General features: G+C 43.9%; 1 protein-coding gene across 2 annotated transcripts in view; it reads left to right on the top strand.

Annotated features, from left to right (window-relative positions):
• USP7 (ubiquitin specific peptidase 7) overlaps positions 1–14,459 on the top strand; it is a gene marked incomplete in the record, with an annotated part of 508,930 nt that overhangs the window by 145,851 nt on the left and 348,620 nt on the right. For both annotated transcript variants that reach the window (XM_077448850.1, XM_077448849.1), the window contains 1 exon segment: positions 10,122–10,202. In XM_077448850.1, coding sequence (XP_077304976.1) covers positions 10,122–10,202 — 81 coding nt within the window.

Below are 14,459 nucleotides of genomic sequence, written 5' to 3'. Positions count from 1 at the left end.
ACCTATCACAGTTTCGAAGGCCATAAAATGCCAAAATAACACAAAACCCCCCCAAATGACCCCATTTTGGAAAGTAGACACCCCAAGCTATTTACTGAGAGGCATGTTGAGTCCATGAAATATTTTATATTTTGCCACAAGTTGCAGGAATATTACAATTTTTATTTATTTTTTTTGCACAAAGTTGTCACTAAATGATATATTGCTCACACATGCTATGGGCATAAGTCAAATTACACCCCAAAATAAATTCTGCTGCTTATCCCGAGTACGGGGGTACCACATGTGGGGGACTTTTTGGGAGCCTAGCCACGTACGGGACCCCGAAAACCAAGCACTGCCTTCCGGATTTAAATATAAAATGCTACCAAAAAAACTGTTAGCGATCGCAGGGATCAGGCCTGACTCGCTGCAGTTATGTGTTAAGTGTTTTGTAAGTGACAGTGATCGATACTGCACTTGGGTGGGCTGGGCAGAGGGGCAAAACGCAGGTGCTAGCAGGTATCTGGGCTGATCACGCTAACAATGCGTTTTTTTGGAACCCTAAACTGCTGTGGATGCTAGTATAGATCTGATTAGATCAGATATTGATCTGTTCAGATTCTATACCACTACGGGAGGTTTATGCTTTGCGTGTGGGTGTTAGCGGTACTGGCACTAACCTAGCGCTGCCTGGGGCGACGCAGACCCTGACCCTAAAACCTAATTGATATCACCTGCCGGGTGATCAGGGGGTTAAACCTTTATTGGGTAATAAATGGTGGGTGCCCTGATGCTATAAAAAGCAAACTAACAAGAGTCACCCGTAACACTTATACGGTGATCACTGGTGAAAGGGTTAACTAGGGGCAATCAGGGCGTTCAAATTTTTATTAGTATATGGGGGTCCCTGGCGCTATATAAAAACCTGACGATGAACCTAAATAACTAACTGGCTAACCAGCGTCACCAGTGACACTTATACTGTGATCGCTGGCGAAAGGGTTAACTAGGGGCAATCAGGGGGTTAAAACCATTATTGGGTAGTATATGGGGGTACCTAACGCTATAAAAACCTGGCGGTGAACCTAAAAAAATAACTAGCTACCTAGCGACACTAATGCAGCGATCAGAAAAATGATCGCTTAGTGACACTGGCAAAAGGGGGTGAAAGGGTTAACTCTAGGGGCAATCAGGGGGTTAAACCTTTATTGGGGGGTGGTAGGGGGCTACCCTGGACCTAACACTAACTGCCCTGACAGTTTTTACTGTCACAACTGACACTGAATGCAGTGATCAGTAAATAAATGATCACTGCAATCAGTGACACTGTGACTGGGGGGGAGGGGGGGGGTTTGTGTGCCTGTGTGTGCTTCATGTCAGTGTAGTGTTGGTGCACACTTACTTTGTCTTCTCCTCGTAGTCCGGTCAAAAAGACCGCCCCGAGGAGAATGACATCACTTCCTCCCTGCCTGTGTATACAATACACAGTGGGAGGAAGCTTCTCATTCGCCAGGAGCGATCGAGAGGGGATGGTCAGAAACCAATGGCCATCCCCTCATCCCGGATCGCTCCTGAAGCGAACCGGACCACCGTATCCAGCGGGAGGGGGTCCAATCGGACCCCTCACCCGCTGGAAGGCAGGCACGTACATGTACGTGCTTGTGCCTGCAGGTGCCATTGTAATGACGTACAATGGCAATACGGCGGTCCTTAAGTGGTTAATAAAGGACTGTCAAGAACTTGTGTATTTTTAAAACTTTTTTTGGATGTACGAGTAGGGGTACATAGTCATTCGCCTAGGGTAGGGTTCTCGTGGGCCCCTTTTTTAAGGGGGCTTCCAGATTCCGATAAGCCCACTGTGTGCAGACTCCCACAACCACTGCCCAGGGTTGTGGGGAAGAGTCCTTTGTCTCTGGCCTGGTATGTGGAACCTCACGCCCCCCTCTTCATTTAGGTGTTGGGTGCCACTTCAAGATCTTTGATACACAAATCGCACCACAAGTCGGATCATCATGATGCGACGACTATACAAATCAGCTGGCTCTTATAGGGAGCCATTGATCTTAAAATATCAAACGTTTAGCAGCTTCAGACATTTTTACAGATGTAATGTCTGTTTCACTGGCCGTGTGTTTTCTTTTTTTTTTGTCTAGGGCTGAAACAACGAATCGATTAATCGACAACTAATAGATTATGAAAATATTTACTGGCTGTAACATAATGGAGTTTAAAAAAACAAAACCAAAGCCCTTTATAGTATAAAAAATATAATCACTACTGTAAATCTTACTTTCACTGTTCTACAGTAAAAAAAATTAACCCCTTCTAGTAGTGATTATCTGCTTTTTTTTTGTACTATAAAGGGCTAATTGTAGTCTTTTTAACCCCATTATGTTACTACACATCTTAGGCCTGGTTCATCTACAGTGCCTTGCGAAAGTATTCGGCCCCCTTGAACTTTTCAACCTTTTGCCACATTTCAGGCTTCAAACATAGGTATAACATTTTAATTTTTTGTGAAGAATCACCAACAAGTGGGACACAATTGTGAAGTGGAACAAAATCTGTTGGATTTTTGAAACTTTTTTAACTAATAAAAAAATGAAAAGTGGAGCAAACTCACTCCAGAAGTTCAGCGAGGATCTCTGAATGATCCAATGTTTTAAATGACTCATGGTGATAGAATCCACCTGTGTGTAATCAAGTCTCTATAAATGCACCTGCATATTTGGAAGGGGTCAGGGACTTGTAACACAAAATGGTGCTTTTTTTGGTTCAATATACTTCAATGGAGAAGCTGCAGAAAAGAATGTAATGCGTTTTTGCAGCAATTTGTGTTTTTTAATCTGCCCAAAAAAAAAAATGCAAAAAACGCAGTAAAATCACGTGTGCAAAAATCAAAACGCACAGCAGAAACGGATCAAAAGCAAAAGCTGCATAGGTGTGTACCGAGCCTTATGCTGGCTTCACGGATCAATTTTCAGGTGAGAATATTCAGATGAAAAATCTTTGTACATTTGCTGAATGAAAGAATGTTGTTTGAAATGTTCACTTCATTTCTGAACAAAAACCACATACACTGTCTGAAAATTCCTTTGACCAAGAAGTTTTCTATTTACAAATTTTCCCATCACTGTGGTTGAAAATGAACGTCAATTTGACCCACTTTTTTTTTTTTTTTTTTTTTTTAAGGTTATTAACCGATTAATCGAAACAATAATCGGCCAACTAATCTATTATGAAAATAATCTTTAGTTGCAGCCCTAAAGATGTCTGATGCTGGGTAAAAGGCACTGTATAAACGCCCTCTGTGTATGTGGCCTAAAAATTAAGTTGCACTATAGGGTCTGCATTTTGGTTAATTCATGCTGTAGGCCTTTAGAACCACTTTTAACAGCACGCAATACCAAGCTGAATTTTCTAATACTACTTGGTAAACTAGGGTATAGACTCTAGAAATGGACTTAGTTTTATCCTTGTACAAAGCTTTAATAAGACCATCTGGAGTATGCAGTTCAGTTTTGTGCACCAGTTCACACAAAAAAGTCATCAGTGGTGTACCCCAAGGTTCAGTGTTGGGACCCTTACTTTTTAATACATTTATAAAGGATATGAGATCTGGGATTAAAAGTAAAATTTTTCAGATGACACCAAGTTATGTAGTAGAATAACGTTCTTACATGATATCTTCAACTTGCAAGCCAACCTCAATGCGCTGTTTAATTACAACCGCAGATGGTGCAATCCCGCAATATCATAGTGATAAGTGTGAATTCTTTTTTATCCGGGAGGTTGCAGTAGAGGTACGGGTAAAGGGCTACTCCTGTGTAGGGAGGGGGAAGCGAACGAGTGGCCTTAGCTGCCCTAAGGAGGTTTTTTTATATGGTAAAAATGGATCCCGTTAGACTAACCCTAGGTATCTGGGAGGTGCGCTGGCTTGGGGATCCTATGCTCTATCCATCAGTAGGTCTCTAGGCGTAAGATCTGAGATGAGCTTTGGGAAGCGCTGTTGCAGGTAAGGTATGAAGTCACTTGGTTTGACCACCTCGGGAAGCCCTTTTTTATTTTAATTGTTTGGCAAGAGCGATCCTCCCAGGTCCACCACTTTTAATTGAGGTTTATGAATCCGTTTCTGCGTGTTACTCGTGCGCATCCACCATTACTACTACTACTAGCTGTTTCTAAGTGCTCTGTGTGGTCTTCAAAATCCATTCCGTTAGTGAGTTAGGACACAGTAGAGGGCAGCTTGGCATGTAGGCCAGCTTGCAGAGAATGTACCATGGCTGTAATTGTGTTTTCAGAGGCAGGGGCATCAGATGCTGGTAAACTGCTAATAATGCTGTGTGTTCAGCATGTAGGTCTGCCCAGTGATGTTTCTTGGCAAATGTTTGTTTCTAGGGAGAGTAAGCAGGGCAATCTGTTTCCCTCTCACCTTTGTCAGTAGTTGAGATGTTAGTGTGGTCTTGAGGGGCTTCCTCTGTCGTTCAGGGAGTCTGGAGCTGCATCCACCTATGTGTGATGTGGGGGGAAGGAGAGCTGATGCTCTCACAGGCGCCATCTTGACTGTGCTTGCTGGCTGCATTTAATCAGTCAAATGGTGCTGGCCCGATGCCTGTTTTTTCTTTTGGGACATAGCCTCCATGCAACCCATGCCCCCCTGCACTCTCTCCTGGAGCTTATTTAGCTGCCGGTGATGCTAAGACCCTATGGGTGGGAAAAGTTAAATCCGAGTGGCCATCTTGGTCAGCGCCTACGACATGGTGAGCTCAGCCAATTTAATCAGAGGGCTCTCTGTGCCTCACATTGTAAATGGCATACAAACAAGTCTTGACCAGGATCTAGCTCTTGGCACCCTGAAAAGGGGCAAGTTTCAGGCATTATCCATCCTTTTTTACAAAGGCTTTTGCTTCCATTGGCATATTAAAGCTTTTTTTGAAGGTGTTTATCATATCAGATTTTTTTTCCCCCTTCAGATTTACCAAAACCATATAATAGGAGTTTCAATTTGTATGCAATCAGGCAGCCCTTTGCACTACATGGTTTTGGTAAATCTGAAGACAAAAATCTGCAGAAAATCTGATAGTGTGTATGGGGCTTAAGATTCTTACCAGCCAAGTAGTTTTGCTAGCCATCACATCTGTCAGATGTGTCTCTGAAATAGCAGTCCCTTTCCTGTAAAGATCCTCTCATACTTCACAACGACAATGTTGTCTTACACCCTAGACCATTCTTACCTGCAAAGCTAGTTTCAGCATCTCAATGATAACAATTTTTTTTTTACTGTCATTGCACCCTGCTCCAAAGCAACCAAAGGAAATCTATATTGCTTGGATGTAGTCAGCCATTAGAGTGTACTTAAAACCACCATTTCCATCGGATTCCGCATTTGTCCTTTTTCTCAGGTCCCCACAAAGGACACCAGGCTTTAAAATTCACTGTTACACGGTGGATAAGGGATTTGATTCCTAGATTTTATGTCCACCTAAGATCTTATGCACACACTCCACTATATCTGTTGGGAGTACCTTTGGCCTTTAGACATCAAGCCTCTGGCGCCCAACTCTGTAAGGCTGCCACTTGATCTTCTGGCTGCAAGGTTTTTGCACTGGTATTCTGAACCTGAGTCTTTCACCCTTGTTTTTGGTCTTTAGTGGCAGTTTGCCTAGTTGTCCACTTTTTTTTTTTTTTTTATTCATTACTTGGCATGCTGTCTCTATATGGTAGGAATAAAATTAAAGGAGTTTTAACTTGCCTGTAAATTAGGGATGCAGCGAAATTTCATCCACCGAAAAACGTCTGAGAATGGCCTTTTTGGCAATTTGCCGAAAGAAAAAAAAACTCTGATAATGGAGTTGAAAATGGGGTGGGGCCTGAGTGGGGGTGGAGCCCCACCCCTGGTGCCGCCCATCATGGGGGGTGTATAGCGCAGGAGTACCGCCTCTGCCACCTGGTTGATTAGACTGCCGAGAACATCACAGCTTTAATTTCAATAGCTGTGTGTTCCCCGCTGCGTGTAGTCACATACAGCCCCTCCCCCTTGTCTGGGGAACTTTTGATAGATCACCCGTTCCAGGATTTGGACGGGTGATCTGTCTATCAAAGAGCCCGTACAAAGAGGGGCTGTATGTGCATGTGGCGGGGAACACACAGCTATTGAAAATAAAGCTGTGATGTTCCCGGCGCTCTAATCAACCAGGTGGCGGAGGCAGCTCTCCTCTCTTCCCTTCACTGGCGGCACTACTGGGGACACACTGGCTGCATTTATCTCTTGTATCATGTCCCCAGTCTCTGACCACCTCCTGTACCATGTCCCCAGTCTCTGACAACCTTCTGTATAAAATTTTTAATTTTTTTTAAAATAAGTTTTGGTATCGGTTTCAGCCTACTGTATTTTTCATTTTCAGTATCTGTTTCAGCACAAAAACCCATTTGGTGCACCCCTACTGTAAATTCCATATCTCAGAATAATAGAGATGCCACCCTCCCTGACCTCTCCTTGTTACTTTGCATTGCTTGCTTTAAAATGGGGGACTGAGTGACGTGGCGTTACAGGGGAGGTGTCCCTAAGGGGGCGTTTCCTAAAAAGCTTGCCGGTGCCAGATCACTTGAAGGTATGAGCCTGTAACCTATGAATAAAGTTGCCTGTGTCTTGTACTGTACTATAAGATTTACAGTCAAAATTCCAGTTTTCCCCAGTAGAGCAAATTAAACCATGCTTTATAGGGTATTTTGCTTTCCATATGGATCAACTGTGGGTATCGATGCTGCATATGGAGGTTTTATGTTCTACCTATTTTCTCTATAGGTTTAACTAGGTGAACTTTTAATTAGTATTTATAAAGGAGTTGCATTTTTTTAACTGTTGGCTGGAGTGCGAAAGAATTCATGTACAAGTATCCTTTTGTTAGCATTATTGTGCTCATGTGGTGTTAGAAATGCATTTTCAGAAGCCTTTTAAAACTATAATAAAGTCTCTATTTTTAAAGTGAAGAAAGGTCTCTCAGGTCTCTCTTCGGTACTTGTGGCCCATCCCTCTTGTCGAGTGCACCTGAGCCGTGCCGCAGTTCCCTGTGTCAATTCAGACAAGGCGCTGTGTTTTGGCCCCACCTCCGCTCACTCTCCTGATTGGCTAACTGACTTTGACTTCAGTGGGAGCCAATGGTGCCGCTGTTGTCTCAGCCAACTAGGAGGGATAGTCCTGGATGGCCAAGGCACTCGCGTATATCGCTGGATAGAGAACGGACTCGGTTAAGTATTGGGGGGTTGCTACATGCAGAAGGTGTTTTAACTTAATGTATAAAGTGGTGGTAAAGGCACTCTAAGTGTATTTCTACTTTTGTTGATAAAAAATAAAGAAAATCCCACTATGTTGTGTTCTTCACACAACATACCTAAAACATTTTATTAAAATATTGCTTAACTTTTTAGATTTTTTTTTGAGGAGGTGTCTCTGGCTGCAAGCATTTCTCAGCTTAAGCTGGGTCTGGCTTTGTTTACTTTCCATTAGCATACATTAGAGAAGACCAGATTCTAAACATTTACCATTTTGGTAATGCATAATCAAATCTAGTACAGTTCATGAGATATCTGCCCCCAAACAGGATTATTATAGTAAACATGGTTTTGCTATGTGAATGGGAGCATGGAAGAAACGTAAAGTAAGTGGTGGTCCAATTTGGCTGCACCAGTGGAAGCCCCCTTTAAGGGATCGTGCACACAACCTATTATAGGAATTGTTTATGCTTGGTGTAAATCTTCTGACTTTCCCATGCTTGGGAGCCACGTGTCACATACAGTCTGTCTGACCCAGTTCACTTACATGACAGGCTGTATGTGTGGCACTAAATCCATTAAATTTTTTTTTTTATAATACTGTCACATTATGGATTGGCGTGTATAAGGGCACCTTGTGGGATACCTAGAACATTGCACTTTATGTTCGGACATTGAATCAGATTTTTGCACTAAGCAGTAGGAATGAATGAATGAATGAATGAAATACTTATATAGCGCACAATGCAAACTGAATCGCCTCTAGGCGCTGGGATGCACCGAATGGGTTTTTTGGTGCCGAAACCGATACCGAAAATGAAAAATACACTAAGCCGAAAATCGAAACCGATACCGAAACGGCACCGATACCGAAAATGACTGTTTTTAAAAAATATTTTTATACAGGAGGTGGTCAGAGACTGGGGACATGGTTCAGGAGGTGGTCAGAGACTGGCGACATGGTTCAGGAGGTGGCCAGAGACTGGCGACATGGTTCAGGAGGTGGCCAGAGACTGGCGACATGGTTCAGGAGGTGGCCAGAGACTGGCGACATGGTTCAGGAGGTGGCCAGAGACTGGCGACATGGTTCAGGAGGTGGCCAGAGACTGGCGACATGGTTCAGGAGGTGGCCAGAGACTGGCGACATGGTTCAGGAGGTGGCCAGAGACTGGCGACATGGTTCAGGAGGTGGCCAGAGACTGGCGACATGGTTCAGGAGGTGGCCAGAGACTGGCGACATGGTTCAGGAGGTGGCCAGAGACTGGCGACATGGTTCAGGAGGTGGCCAGAGACTGGCGACATGGTTCAGGAGGTGGCCAGAGACTGGCGACATGGTTCAGGAGGTGGCCAGAGACTGGCGACATGGTAAAAGAGATAAGTGTGGTGTCCCCTCGTGCAGCCAGTGTGTGTGTCCCCTGTGTAGTCAGTGATGCAGAAAGAGAGGAGAGCCGCCTCTGCCGTCTGGATCAATAGAGCGCCGGGAACATCACAGCTTTAATTTCAATAGCTGTGTGTTCCCCCGTCGTGCGCTGTCGCATACAGCCCCTCCCCCTCGTTCGGGGAACTGATAGACAGATCACCCGTCCAGATTGGATGGGGGGGATCTGTCTCACAGTTCCCCGGACAAGGGGGAGGGGCTATATGCGGCGGCACGCGACGGCGGATCCAGACGGCGGAGGCGGCTTTCCTGCGCTATACACCTCCCGTGATGGGCAGCACCAGGGGCGGGGGCGGAGCTCCGCCCCGCCCAGGCCCCGCCCCATTTTCGGCTCAATTATCGGCCGTTTTTTCCTTTCGGCAAATTGCCGAAAGGGCCATTTTCGCCCGATATGTTTCGGCGGCCGAAATTTCGGTGCATCCCTAATAAGCAGATAATTATTGCACTTTGTTAGACACAGTGCACTTTATGAGATTGTGTACATCTAATCTTTAAAATTTTCTTTTTTTTTTTTTTTTATAATGGTTTAGCGCCATACTAATTGCTTTTAATTTGTATTGTCACATCAAGAAGTGGGAGTGTTGACACTGGCAGCGCTATTTGTGTGTATATATATATATATATATATATATATATATATATAATGTATGTGTGTGTGTGGATATAGATATAGATATATATTTTATTTTAGCTGCTCACACTGTTTTACACACATGCACACAGCACATGCAGCTCCCCAAGCATGAGAGACTATTGGTATATTTACAATAGGTATAAAGCATATATAGTATGCATGAACCCTTACAGTGGTTGTAAACCTTGGACATTAAATATTAGCAAAGCATATCCTTCAATACTGTGTGCTTGTCTCTATCCAAAGCACTGATTGTGACTACTCTCTACTGCCTTGTTCTTCTGTTATCGGCCCAAGTCACTTTTGACAGCTTTTTCAGACTCAAAGCTCTAACTGGTGGTTGAGGAGAGCTCCAGGGCTCAGAGCTCTCCTTACTGAGCAGATGTGCCTTTTTAAGTCTCCACTCCCTGCTTATCGGAGAGTAGAGAAGCTGTGTGAAATGTGTGCTTTTGGAGGCTGTAGAGCAGGGAGGACTGCAGATAAACAAGTACAGCTTATGTAGTCGCATTTGTTTAACCCGAGGATAGTCATTTCACTGGGCACAAGGGGTTTCAGCTACATTAAACAGATTTTTCTCATAAGTTTTATTTTTTTTTTTGTTTTTTTGTTTTTTTTTTTGTTTTTTGGCTCCCATTAGTTTTATAGTCATTATTAAATAAAGCATTTATTGTGCATATTTTTAGTATAGTTCTAGTTTGCTTGTGTAAATATTGTATTGTTTAGCAATTTTTGAGGTACAATTTACTGGTAAATAAGTAAACCCTAGTAAATATTTTAACTTTTTTTATCTTTTAGTTATTGGATAATGTTGAAAACAAAATGAAAGGCACATGTGTTGAAGGAACTATTCCAAAATTATTCAGAGGGAAGATGGTGGTAAGTATTTTAACCACTTCAGTACTAGCCTATAATACCCCTTCATTACCAGGCCATTTCTCACTTTTTAGTGCTATGATAGTTTGACAATTACGCTTGTCATTCAACATGTAACAAATACTGATATCACTGAAAAACATACAACATATTAAAATATTCAGAATATTCCCCACTGATCCCAGCGCTCAAAAAAGTCAATCAGAAAATAATTTCAAGCTGCTATCATAAAATAAGTAATCACAAAAGCATATAGTATATATCATCCGTTAACCTCTCATCACATATACACCATATTGACAGCGCTAAATATCCAAACCAAAATAATATACATAAAAGGATGACAATTCCGTAATTATCAAGGAATCAACCACAAAAGTTTTCATAAAAGTCCCAAACACATGAGTATGAGTTTTCAACTAAAGTGTTCACACGCTGGAAGAACAGAAAAAGTCCATCTCCAAGATAGAACCACCAGTGCGTAGAAACTTGACAATCGGTGCCACCCCTTATGGTAATAAACTCACCAGAACACTGAGGGTTAACAGGCTCATCGTCACCAATTATGATTACTTCACTGGTTTCTTTATGGAGAGGCTTCTCATCATACCCAAAATCAAGCGGTTGTCAACAGCGGTAATAAAGGTTCCTTGATCTCCTTACAGCAATACCTTTCCTGCACATTGAATAGGCATAGACACAAAATCTTGTTTCTACGTAATGTTGGTCACACTTCATTGCACATATCCATTGTATATAGCTTTTAATAAGCAGAGTAGAAAGCTTGGCTTTATTACCTTGATGACTTCACAGTCATCAAGGTAATAAAGCCAAGCTTTCTACTCTGCTTATTAAAAGCTATATACAATGGATATGTGCAATGAAGTGTGACCAACATTACGTAGAAACAAGATTTTGTGTCTATGCCTATTCAATGTGCAGGAAAGGTATTGCTGTAAGGAGATCAAGGAATCTTTATTACCGCTGTTGACAACCGCTTGTTTTTGGCTATGATGAGAAGCCTCTCCATAAAGAAACCAGTGAAGTAATCATAATAATTGGTGACGATGAGCCTGTTAACCCTCAGTGTTCTGGTGAGTTTATTACCATAAGGGGTGGCACCGACTGTCAAGTTTCTACGCACTGGTGGTTCTATCTTGGAACCACTGCCTATTTTCAGAAAAAAAAAGTTTCATGCTTTAAAAAACAAAAAAAACAGTAAAGTTATCCCAATTTTTTTGCATAATGTGATTGATGAAGATACGTGAGTAAATAGATACCCAACATGTCACGCTTCAAAATTGCACGCGCTCGTGGAATGGCGCCAAACTTTGGTATTTAAAAATCCCCATAGGCGACGCTTTAAATTTTTTTACTGGTTACATGTTTTGCGTTAGGAGGTCTAGTGCTAGAATTATTGCTCTCACTCTAACGTTCGCGGCAATACCTCACATGTGTGGTTTGCACACCGTTTTCATATGTGGGCGGGACCTATGTATGCTTTTGCTTCTGCGTACGAGCTCACGGGGACAGGGGCCCTTTAATTTTTTTTTTTTTATTAATTTTACTTTTTTTTTTTTTTTTTTGACACTTAAAAAAAAAAAAATAATAATAAATTGATTACTTTTATTCCTATTACAAGGAATATAAACATCCCTTGTACTAGGAATATGGCACGATCGGACCTATTTACAGTGAGATATGGGGTCAAGATCTCACCTCTAGGCTGGGAAGCCTAAAAAAAAAACTATCACAGCTTCCCAGCCAAATCAGCGCCACTATTTTGAATGCAGAGGCCTGCGATCATAGAGACTCCGGGGACCATCTGATCCACCGGAAATCTCTATGGTATCATCCGGGGGCCGGCGGATCCTGTGACCGACTCACCAATGGAAGCGGTAGAAGCACCGGCGAGAGGGGGGGGGGGGTGTCGCCCCCTCCCGCAGCCCGTAAGAACGGTCAAGCAGCGGAACAGTCGCTATGATCGTTCTTATGGTGCAGGGAATCGCCGGATGAAAATGCCGATATCTGAATGATGTCTGTGGCCACAGGCATCATTCAGATATAACCACCGAAAGCCGAGGCCGTCCCTGGACGTCCTGCCGGCGCAAAGTGGTTCTACAAGCTGTATACTCACTATTTTATATTACTTTATATTTTAGCAAAGTGTAATTTCTTCAGTGTTGTCACATGAAAAGCTATAATAAAATATTTACAAAAATGTGAGGGGTGTAATCACTTTTGTGGTATACTGTAGTTGCCTGTTTTCATGCTGTTGCAGTCTGGTTACGTGATCCTGCTCCCTTGTGTCAGCAAGTGCTGGTGAGAGGAGGGAGTGCCACAATGGATGGGCCGTATTAAGCCTATGGGCGACGTCATTGCATAAGGAATCCCCTAAATAAGATCAGGATCGGTTTGGTTTAGCGCTGCATACTATGATTAATGGGTGCACTGATTTGTTAATGAGCATTACCCACTAAATCATTCAAAATTGTACTGCGATAAATCGGTGGATAAGCTAGGGTTCACCTGAGAGCTTTTAACCACTTTAGTCCCAGTGCCGTTTAACCACTTGCTGGCCTGCTCCTGCAGAGGGGGGATATGATCAACATGTACAAATGTATAAGGGGTCCATATAATGAACTTTGTGTTTGAGTTATTCTCTACATTCATTCCGGAGGGCACGCTTTACATCTAGAGAAAGATTTCATCTCCAAATACAGAGAGGTTTCTTCACAGTAAGAGCTGTGAAAATGTGGAATAGACTCCCCCCAGAGTTGGTTCTGGCCAGCTCAGTAGATTGCTTTAAGAAAGGCCTGGATACTTTCCTAAATGTACAGAATATAACTGGGTAATAACCTTTTATTGGTAAAGTTGATCCGGGGAAAATCTGATTGCCTCTTAGGGGGGGATCAGGAAGGAATTTTTTCCCCTGCTGTAGCAAATTGGAGCATGCTCTGCTGAGGTTTTTGCCTTCCTCTGGATCAACTGTGGGTATATATTGGGTATGTGGGATTGTACAATATTTTTATTTTATTTAAGGTTGAACTGGATACACTTATGTCTTTTTTCAAGCTAACTATGTAACGGTGTAAACAACCTGTCATGGCTTTCCATTCATGAACAGCTTGCTTACTGTTTTGATCTATATTTGGCCCAAAACAGTTGCATGGTACCTGGCTACTTGTACCATGAGATTAACTTGGCCCATGGGTGCTTAACCTGTGGCCCTTCAGCCGCGGAACTAAAAGTCCCATGAGGCATTGCATGCTGCTAAGTTACAAGCATGACTCCCAAAGGCAGAGGCATGATGGGAGTTGTAGTTCCGCAACAGCTGGAGGGCCACAGGTTGAGCTCCCATGGCTTAGCCAATCACAGTTCACAATCAAAAGGTATTCATATTAATGAAGAACCCATAAATGACAGCTAAAGCAATTGCATATACTATGGGTATTGAAAATAATTGCTGCATCCGTGATTCAGACGTTCTCAATAATGCATTGATGCTGAGAGTCGGCTGAATCGATCGCCAGTGACGTCATCTGGCACTCCACCTCTCCGTGAGAAAGGCAGAGCCTGCCTGGTGAATAAAGCCTACAGTATGCAGTAATGTGGACACTGGAGCAGAAAGTCAGCTGATGAGCTCACAGCCAGTAGAGTGAAGGGGGAGGAGCTTGAGGCTACCCCACCTCAGGAGCGCATCACTGGAGGCACTGGAAGGGAGAAGAGGCAGAGGCGCACTGAGCATGAAGGAGGGAAAATCAGCTGACACTGTGGTGAGTGCCAGTGTCTCAGATTCCATCCCTCTGCCTGATGGCAGCAACCACCATCCCTCTGCCTGATCCCACCCCCGCCACCAGTCCCTCTGCCTGGTCCCGCCACCCGCCACCAGTCCCTCTGCCTGGTCCCACCTCCCGCCACCAGTCCCTCTGCCTGGTCCCACCTCCCGCCACCAGTCCCTCTGCCTGGTCCCACCTCCCGCCACCAGTCCCTCTGCCTGGTCCCACCTCCCGCCACCAGTCCCTCTGCCTGGTCCCACCTCCCGCCACCAGTCCCTCTGCCTGGTCCCACCTCCCGCCACCAGTCCCTCTGCCTGGTCCCACCTCCCGCCACCAGTCCCTCTGCCTGGTCCCACCTCCCGCCACCAGTCCCTCTGCCTGGTCCCACCTCCCGCCACCAGTCCCTCTGCCTGGTCCCACCTCCCGCCACCAGTCCCTCTGCCTGGTCCCACCTCCCGCCACCAGTCCCTCTGCCTGGTCC

This window comes from Lithobates pipiens, unplaced genomic scaffold (genome assembly GCF_037356315.1).
Source record: "Lithobates pipiens isolate NorthernLeopardFrog02 unplaced genomic scaffold, aLitPip1_a1.2 Scaffold_22, whole genome shotgun sequence".
Classification (NCBI taxonomy): domain Eukaryota; kingdom Metazoa; phylum Chordata; class Amphibia; order Anura; family Ranidae; genus Lithobates; species Lithobates pipiens.
The sequence above is the reverse complement of the archived record's forward strand: the minus strand, read 5'-3'. Positions and strand labels throughout refer to the sequence as shown.